Source organism: Trachemys scripta, chromosome 6, assembly GCF_013100865.1.
Source record: "Trachemys scripta elegans isolate TJP31775 chromosome 6, CAS_Tse_1.0, whole genome shotgun sequence".
NCBI lineage: Eukaryota > Metazoa > Chordata > Testudines > Emydidae > Trachemys > Trachemys scripta.
The window spans coordinates 128,615,104-128,624,736 of record NC_048303.1 but is presented as its reverse complement, the minus strand read 5'-3'; the positions used below and the strand labels follow the sequence as shown (position 1 = coordinate 128,624,736).

General features: G+C 44.8%; 1 protein-coding gene across 6 annotated transcripts in view; it reads left to right on the top strand.

The window, feature by feature from the left end:
- Window positions 1–9,633, top strand: part of APTX (aprataxin) — a 39,044-nt gene that overhangs the window by 5,894 nt on the left and 23,517 nt on the right. For 5 of the 6 annotated variants that reach the window (XM_034773074.1, XM_034773072.1, XM_034773073.1 and 2 more), the window contains 3 exons: window positions 5,636–5,772; window positions 7,982–8,062; window positions 8,354–8,400. In XM_034773074.1, coding sequence (XP_034628965.1) covers window positions 5,636–5,772; window positions 7,982–8,062; window positions 8,354–8,400 — 265 coding nt within the window. The remainder of the gene's footprint in view (window positions 1–5,635; window positions 5,773–7,981; window positions 8,063–8,353; window positions 8,401–9,633) is intronic. The other variant, XM_034773075.1, reaches the window with a different exon arrangement.

Sequence of the window (9,633 nt, the reverse complement as noted above, 5' to 3'; positions counted from 1 at the left end):
GGGGGGCTGGGGGTGGTGGAGGAGGGGAGAAGAGGAGGAGGAGGAGGGGGGGAGAGGGGGGCTGGGGGTGGTGGAGGAGGGGAGAAGAGGAGGAGGAGGAGGGGGGGAGAGGGGGGCTGGGGGTGGTGGAGGAGGGGAGAAGAGGAGGAGGAGGAGGGGGGGAGAGGGGGGCTGGGGGTGGTGGAGGAGGGGAGAAGAGGAGGAGGAGGAGGGGGGGAGAGGGGGGCTGGGGGTGGTGGAGGAGGGGAGAAGAGGAGGAGGAGGGGGGGAGAGGGGGGCTGGTTCTGTTTTAGTACAAGGTGGATGTATAATATGCTGTGATTGAGGCCTGGCCTGTACAGAGCTGCCCCATTCTAAGGCCTTGACCAGATGGGACAGTTCTACTAAGTTCTTTGCTGTAGTTATATAGTTTAGGTTAAGCTGAATAGGAACAGGTTTAAACTAAACCAAGTTTAAAGTGTCCAAGCAGAGGTTTGCACCAGTTTAACTACATCATTAAGGGCACGTCTTCACTAGCAATGTTAAAGTGCTGCCGCGGAAGTGCTTTAAGGTGGCTGTGTAATCGCAGCACAAAACCACCTCCATGGGGGGAATAGCTACTAGCGCTGGGAGCCCTTGGGAATAGCTCCCAGCGCTGGTGCACTGTCTACACTGGCACTTTACAGCATTGAAACTTGCAGTACTCAGGGGGGTGTTTTTTCACACCCCTGAGCAAGAAAGTTGCAGCGCTGTAAAGTACCAGTGTGGACAAGCCCTAAATCTGTTTTAAAAACAAATGATCTAAATTGCTTACATTGGCAAGCTATAGCAGTGTAAGTTGAGGTGTGAATTTAAACTGATATAAACAGTTATCCTGTTATAACTCCTCCCCCTGTTTGGACAGTCTCATTCTGGCTTTTTTTCAGCTTAGCTTAAATTTCATAAGTTAACCCCCAAAAGGTGTTCCTGTAAGTGTGTCCCCCGTTGGGTTTTAGCAGTATAACTGGATCAGTGTAACTTGGGAGGAGTCCTGATGCTGCTGTCCTGTGCTGTGTGTGAGAGAGAGAGCACCATTAACCCTCCAAAAGACCCATTGCACTCATGTTAGCTACGTCTTCACTGCTAAAAGAAGTGGGGTTCTCAGGGATCAGTGCTAGGCCCAATGCCATTCAATACTTTCAGTATTGATCTGGAAGTAAATATAAAATCAATACTGATAAAATTTTCAGTTGACAAAAATTGGCAAAGTAGTAAATAATTCTAATTCAGACAGAGCCGTCTGGATCACTTGGTAAGCTGGGCCCATTCAAACAAAACATGTTTTAATGCAGCCAAATGCAAAGGTATACATCTAGGATCAAAGACTACAGGTCAACCCTATAGAATGCGGACCTATATCCTGGAAAGCAATTTTCCTGAAAAGGAAGTAGGGGCTATATAGTGGACAAGCAACTGAATGTGAGATCTCAGTGTGATGTTGGGAATAGTGAATAGGAGTAAGGGAGTCACTTTACTTCTGTATACAGCACTGGTGAGACCAATACTGGAATACTGCATCCAGGTCTGGTGTCCACATTTTAACAAGGATGTTGAAAAATTGGAGAGGGTGCAGAAAAAAGCCAGTAACAAAGCTTTGAGGTCTGGAGAAAATGCCTTACAATGAGAGACATAAAATGCTCAGGCTCTTTAATTTAACAATAAGAAGATAGAAAGGTGACTTTATTAGTGTATAAGTACCTTAATGGGGAGAAAATACCGGTACTAGAGGACTCTAATCTAGCAGAGAGAGGCTGGAAACTGACACCTGACTAATTAAAATAAATATTAAGACACAAATTTAGAATAACTATTGGAACAAACACCAATGGAAATGGTGAATTCTCCCTCGCTTGATGTCTGCAGATCAAGATTGTGGATCCCTTTTTGGAAGATCTGCATTAGCCAAACACAAGTTAATGGTCTCAAGACTGCAGCAACAGGGTGGAATTTAATAGCCTATGCTATATAGGAGGTCAAACTAAATGTCATTTATGGCCTTAGATTCTATGAAAGCTATCTCAATGTGAAAACACTATCTCAGTGTACAATCCTAGTAGATTTCAGAGTGGTAGCCATGTTAGTCTGTATCCGCAAAAACCACGAGGAGTCCTTGAGGCACCTTAGAGTCTAACATTTATTTGGGCGTAAGCTTTCGTGGGCTATAACCCACTTCATCAGATTCATGGAGTGGAAGATACAGTAGCAGGTATAAATCCTAGTAGAGACAAAGCACAGGTAGCTTTTTCTCAGTGTAGCTAGTGTTGAGGACAACCTTATTAACCCCCCCCCCTTTTCTCTACCCTCCCCACACCTCTGGTTTACCTCAGTTAGTTACCTCAATATAGACACGTGCCTTGTTTCCCCTAGGATTTTACATGGAGATAGCCACTGTCTCTGAATCAGGAAGACTGTGTGTCAGCATACCCCGCTTGAAGTGATTCATACCCACCGAGGAGATACTGATCCCTTAACTTTTGCAGTCCCCCCTGCCATCCCTGTCAGTACAATAAATAGGTAATATATAGTGTAGAAACACTACCTAGTGCTGTAAAATATAAACTAACATAACTTCTCTCTGCCCCTATTTCTTTGGTCTAGTCAACATATCTTGGGGCTGAACAGAGCCCTTCTTTCATGCTTGTTACCCGAATGAAATTTCAATTGACGTTAATCAAAGTTCTGCTTGAGTAGAGCATGCTGAATTAAGACCTTTACTCTATTTTGTAAAATGCAATAGTAAATGATTAAAACTAACAGTGATCTGCTTTGTGTGTCACCAGATGAGCTGTACAAACCAAGTATTACTCAGCACTGTGATGATCTCTCTTCCAGTTTCATATCTCTGACAGCAGTGCTCCATGTTATGTCCCTTCCTTGTAGGTTGAAAGCTATTGGAATAGACATTCTTCTAGTGCAGCAGTTCTCAAACTTTAGCAACCTGAGGACCCCCATTTTGATTTGGAATTTTTCAGGGATCCCTAAGCTCCCCAGCTCAGTCCCTGCCCCCTTCCCGAGGCCATGCCCCCACTCACTCCATCCCCCCTCCCTCTGTATCTCACTCTCCCCCACCTTCACCAAGTTGGGGCAGGAGGTTGAAGGGCTGGAGGGGGCATGAGGTCTGGGAGGGAGTTTGGGTGCAGGAGGGAGTGAGAGTTACTGGCTCTGGGCTGGCAGTTTGGGTGCGGGAGGAGGTGCGGGTTCTGGGCAGTTTGGGTGTGGGAGGGAGTTTGGATACTGGAGGGGCTCAGGACTGGGGCAGGGGGTGGGGTGTGGGAGGGAGTGAGGGGTGTTGGCTCTGGGAGGGAGTTTGGGTGCAGGCTGTGGGTAGGGTTGTGGGATGGAGTGAGGGGGGCGGTGCTTACCTCTTGCGGCTCCCAAAAGCGACTGGCACATCTCTGGCAGCAACTCCTAGGTAGGGGGTCTCCACACGCTGCTTCTGCCTGCAGGCACTGCACCCGCAGCTCCCACTGACCGCAGTTCATGGCCAATGGGGGCTGTGGAGTTGGCAGTCAGGCCAGGGGCAGCATGCGGAGACCCTCTGCCCCGGCCACAGGGACGTGCTGACCGCTTCCGGAAGCGGCACGGACGGTCATAAAGGAGGCAGTGGGAGGGAGAGGGAGGAGTTGATCAGAGGGGCCCACAGACCCCCTGGAGTACCCCCAGTTTCAGAAACGCTGTTCTAGTGCACTGTCGGCTGGCAAGGTCTTGCCTGTCTCAGTCACTTGAGTTCATTTTTATTCATGAAAATTTTTTCTTTACTCAATATAGACACTGAAGTACCATGAAGTACATCATTATGACTGGATAATGAGAAAAAGGTTTCTATCAGAGGAGTGAGGTTCTGGGACATGCTCCCAATAGTAGTGGGGGGGGGGGCAAATAACCAAAGTATTAATTAATTAACGGAGACATCCTATCTCCTAGAACTGGAAGGGACCTAGTGCAGCCCCTTGCCTTCACTAGCAGGACCAAGTACTGATTTTGCCCCAGATCCCTAAGTGGCCCCCTCAAGGATTGAACTCACAACCCTGGGTTTAGCAGGCCAATGCTCAAACCACTGAGCTATCCCTCCCCTCAGTAGTTTTAAGAGGGAGCTTGATAAGTTTGTAAATAGGATTATATGACAGGGTTGCTTGCAATTGCAGAGGACTGGATTCAGTGACTCAGAAGGCCACTTGCAATCCTATGTTCGTCTGATAATGGCACTTCTTTGGTACTTGAGCCATATGACATGGTAACTGATTAATATTAAAATTAACTGCTCTGTTTTGAATTTTGATACAAAATCATCTGTAAAATAACAGCTATCCAGTAATCTGTGCCACTTTAAGATGCCACCAGACTCTTTGTTGTTTTTGTAGCTATCCAGTAAGGTATGTCAAGTAAAAATGAAATGGTTACCGGTAATTTATGGGAGGTTTTCCAGAGAGAACTTTCCATGCTGGACAGTAGTACAGACATAATTCGCTGTTTGAGAGGTACTTTCTATATTCTGTCAAACTTTGTCCCTTTTAGATTTCAACATGATTAGGGTTTTTTCGAGTAGGAAAATTAATGCACATCGTAATTTGAGTGAGATGATTTAAGATGTGCTTATATGTGTAGTTTAAAAAACCCCCACTCACAATACAAATATGTAATTATATTTAGTCGCTTGACTTATTCAGCATAATAGGTAGCAGTTGTCCTGCAGCCATGCAGATGGATCAAAAATGTGGTGGTGGGGGGAGGAGAGGATGACAAAAAGAATCTTTAATCTATAGTTCAGGTTGTAAATATGCACCAGTAATTTCAGGATGACCCCATCCTGGGAAAATTGCATCAGAGTCTTACATGACTTAATCAGGATCACTCAATGAGTGATTTAGTGGAGTGGTTCTCAATCAGAGGTCTAGGGGCCCTTGGTGGGGGCTGCAAACAGGTTTCAGAGGGTCTGCCAAGCAGAGCCAGCATTAGACTTGCTGTGGCTCAGGCAGAAAACTGAAGCCCCATTGCATGGGGCTGAGGCCCTGAGCCCTGCCACCCAGGCCTGAAGTCGAAGTCTGAGCAATTTAGCTTCCTGGGGTCCCCTGTGGCATGGGGCCCCCGGCAGTTGCCCTTCTTGCTACACCATAATACTGGCCCTGGCTTTTATATGCAGAAAAAACAGTTATTGTGGCACGAGTGGTCCATGGAGTTTTTATGGGCGGGGTGGGGGGGGTGGGGGGAAGGGCTCAGAAAGAAAAAAGGTTGAGAATCCCTGGTTTAGTGGGAATAGAACCCAGGAATTCCAAGTCTCCTGTCGTGGTCCCTAATGGAGATGCAGCTTACATTGGCATAAGGAGATATTTTGTTAATATGGTAAACCACTTCTAAGAATGACACAGGTTATATCAGCAAAGGGGCTGTTTTGCCAGTATAGCTGCCTGTTCAATGCGTACTGTGTGTTTTGTTTTTTCTATGTTGAAACGGGGCCAACAAAACTCTGTAGTGTGCACCTGGCCCACGAGGGGCTTTTTTTTTTTTCTAACTGATGTAAGTTAAACCTGAAAAATTCTCATAATCTCTATCTGAATGTAATCCTGCCAGACAATCTCCTCTTGGGTTTTTTTTTTTTTTTTTTTTTTTCCCCCCACAGTGCAATAATGCAGGTGTGCTGGCTAGTGAGGAAAGATAAATGCTGTCAGCGAATCAAACTGCCACACTTAAAAACAGTAGTGATAGGGCGTGGCCCAGAGACGGAGATAACAGACAAGAAGTGTTCACGGCAACAAGGTAAGTTACAGCTTCAGTTTACGTGCAACTGCTGGCTTGATGACAATCCAGCAGTTCCAAAAAAAGTGTAAGAAACCTGTGAGGTACAAGTATAGAAATTCTGTGATGGTATCATGTCAGATTGTGAGATTCATTTCGGTTTCATTGTTCTTATGTTTGGTTACATTATTTTGATAGACTGTAAACTCTAAAGCCCAGCTGGGATTTAATCTTACATTTAAGCGATGGGCAGTTCAGATGGGAACTACAGCTTCTCTCTGAAAACCAAAGCAGGCATCTCTCTGGCTCGCTGTGTAATCATCAGTTATGGGGCTCCAATCCAGTGGGTCTTTTAGCCACAGAAGATCTCTGCTCTCTAGGTAGAGCTGCTTACCTATTATAGCTATTCTGTTTATAGGAGCTCGCAAAGGGCTGTATAATCTGACAGGCATGAGGGAACATGGCCTTTCTGTCACCAGGAGGAGTAGAAATTGATCTTTATAAAACAGTCTTATACATAGTCTGTTGAAAACCTGTAAACTCATATAGAGAAGAGTGTTCTGAGTTTGACATTCTCTCCAGGTTCCAGTGAATTTGATTTTTATATATTGTTCATGTTCCTAGAAGTACCAGTAGGTGCATTTCATATATTGAAAAGGAACTATATGCATTTTGTAGTAAGGGTAACAGTCTCTGTTAAATTCTATAGAACAATGGTTCTCAAACTAGGTCCGCCGTTCGCCGCTCCTGCAGCCCCCATTGGCCTGGAAGCGGCACGGGCTGAGGGACGTGCTGGCTGCCCTTCCTGCAGCCCCCATTGGCCTGGAGTGGCGAATGCGGCCAGTGGGACCCGCGATCGGCAGACCTTGCAGACGCAGCAGGTAAACAAACCGGCCCGGCCTGCCAGGGGCTTTCCCCGCACAAGCGGCGGACCTAGTTTGAGAACCACTGCTATAGAACTCTATAAAAGGTTCTGTAGCAAGGATATGATTTAGTCATAGTTTACTTGGTATCATATCTTCTAGTACAACTATAAAATACCAAGTGGTGTGTCATAACTATAAAGGGAAGGGTAACAGCTGTTCTGTGTACAGTACTATAAAATCCCTCCTGGCCAGAGATTCCAAAATCCTTTTCCCTGTAAAGGGTTAAGAAGCTCAGGTAACCTGGCTGGCATCTGACCCAAAGGACCAATAAGGGGACAAGATACTTTCAAATCTTGGTGGGGGGGAAGGCTTTTGTTTGTGCTCTTTGTTTTGGGAAGTTGTTCGCTCTTGGGACTGAGGGACCAGACATCAATCCAGGTTCTCCAAATCTTTCTGAACAAGTCTCTCGTATTTCAAACTTGTAAGTAAACAGCCAGGCAAGGCGTGTTAGTTTATCTTTGTTTTCTCAACTTGTAAATGTACCTTTTACTAGAGTGTTTATCTCTGTTTGCTGTACTTTGAACCTAAGGCTAGAGGGGGGTCCTCTGAGCTCTTTAAGTTTGATTATCCTGTAAAGTTATTTTCCATCCTGATTTTACAGAGATGATTTTTACCGTTTTCTTTAATTAAAAGCCTTTTTTTTAAGAACCTGATTGATTTTTCCTTGTTTTTAGATCCAAGGGGGTTGGATCTTGATCCACCAGGAGTTGGTGGGAGGAAGGAGGGGGGATGGTTAATTTCTCCTTGTTTTAAGATCCAAAGAGTTTGGATCTGTACTCACCAGGGAATTGGTGAAGAGTTTCTCAGGGCTTCCGAGGGAAGGGAATTAGTTTTGGGAATGGTGGCAGCGGACCAGATCTAAGCTGGTAGTTAAGTTTAGAAGTTTTCATGCAGGCCCCCACATTTGTACCCTAAAGTTCAGAGTGGGGAAGCAGCCTTGACATGGTGCTAGCTGCAGATTTTTTAAAGAAGCTCTGTTGAATATGTTACAACCAAGCTTAGCTCTTTGAAAAATCTGTACAAGCTTATGAGAGTGGACGCTTGGGATGACTCCAATCTATTTCCTCCTTTGCTCAGGCGCATCAGTCAGTTGCTTATGACTGGAATCATTATACAGGTGCGAGTCAAAAAGCCATATGGTTTATAAGCCACATATGACCTCTGGAACTTTAGAAAGGCCAGTGCTGGGAAACTTTGTTTCATGTACATTAATACAAATCCCATTGATAAGGCAGGACAGTCGTTAAGTAGTGTCATTGTAATTTCTAGCAATCTGCTGTGTAGATGCTTGTAATTTTGTCTAGGGAGAAGAATATTAGCAACACCTGTTGACACAACTTTAATACAGAAATCTGGGATTTCAGAAAATGTGAACTCAAAACAAGGTCGGTGCTATGTTTGAGCTGCATACAGTTTTAATGTACCTGTCAAAGCTTCTAAATAGATGTGTTGACTCTCAGTATTATTTATTAATTGTAAATTAACTAAATAAACTGAACCAGTGAGTTCAATTAGGATTTATATTTCTATCTTCACCCATTTGATGAAAGCTAATAGGAACATACATTGTGGGCCAGATCCCCAGCTGAATTTGGCTTCAGTAGAGCTGTGCCAATTTACTCCAGCAGCCTGACTCCTATGTTTAAGTAATTCTCTGATGCTTTGTTTCTTTTCAGTGCAGCTAAAAGCGGACTGTAATAAAGGGTATGTCAAGATCAAACAGGTATGTTCATTTATGGATGTCCAGTATTAGGGTTGTCATTATGCTTGTCGCTTTACAAAACATGGCAGATGACACAATCCCATCACAGAGCTTGCAATCTAAAATGTCCAGACACTGGAGAAGGGGTCAATCGGGGAGTTTAGTGGATAAGCTAGTCCCGTAATACTACTTCTGTATGCTGCAATGGGAGGGCTGTTTCACTCCTTTTCCCTGCACCAGGTAACATCCTGGAAGGTGGCTAAGATTTATGTCTGGTCCAGATTTAAAATGTAGGTGGTTGTGGCTACGTCGCTTGGGGTGTGAAGAATCCACACCCCTGAGAGCTGTAGCTATGCCAACATAACTGCTGGTGTAGATGCAGCTAGGTCAACAGAAGAATGCTTCCATCAACCTAGCTACTGTCGCTCAGGGAGACGGTGCTAATACAATGATGGGAAAAACCCCATCTGTCACTAAAGGGCTGTGTCTACGTTATGGCATTGCTATGGTGCTATAGTCCTGTAGTGTAGACATGGCCTAAGATTTCTGCTGCTGCTCATGTTGCTTCCCCCCCCCTCCCATTGCTGGGGCCTGGGGGTGGCCTCTCTCTGGGCTGTCTAGACTTGGAGAATAGGTAGTGTTTTAATTAACACAATTTTAAACGCTACTTAGCATGAAGGGTAGACAGGGTTTAACACCTTTACTAGGTTCCTCCCCCAGGGTTAGCAGATATATTTAATAAAACAACCTGTTTTCCTAGCCTTGACAAGGCCTCTGTTTGTTTTTCTGGGTTTCTGGGTGTGTTAATCATCTTGGGAGTTATCCTTGCAGTCCCGTCTAACACTTGACTGCTAGGGGTAGAGTTGAGATCAAAAAACTTATTTTATTCAGGCCATCTAATGGTAATTAGCTTTGTCACAACTAATTTGTGTCCAAATTAGACTGATCACCTACCAGAGAGAGAGACTAGCTTTTCACAGAAATCGTTACACTACTGTACTACAAATACCGTACTCTGGATGCAGTGGCCTACAGGTCCAAAAAGCACCACTGCTGTCTCGCTGAACTTGGTTAGAAACAAATCTTTCCTCCAAAGACCCCAGCTGCTTGATAAATGTTTTATACTTGGCTGCAAACTACATTCAGTGAAACCCCTAAGGGATCAGCAATTGCTGGTTGCCTAGTGAGTAAGCTTTAATTACAATTTGAATATAAATGTACAAGAAACATTGGGAACACGGTGACTGTATTCAG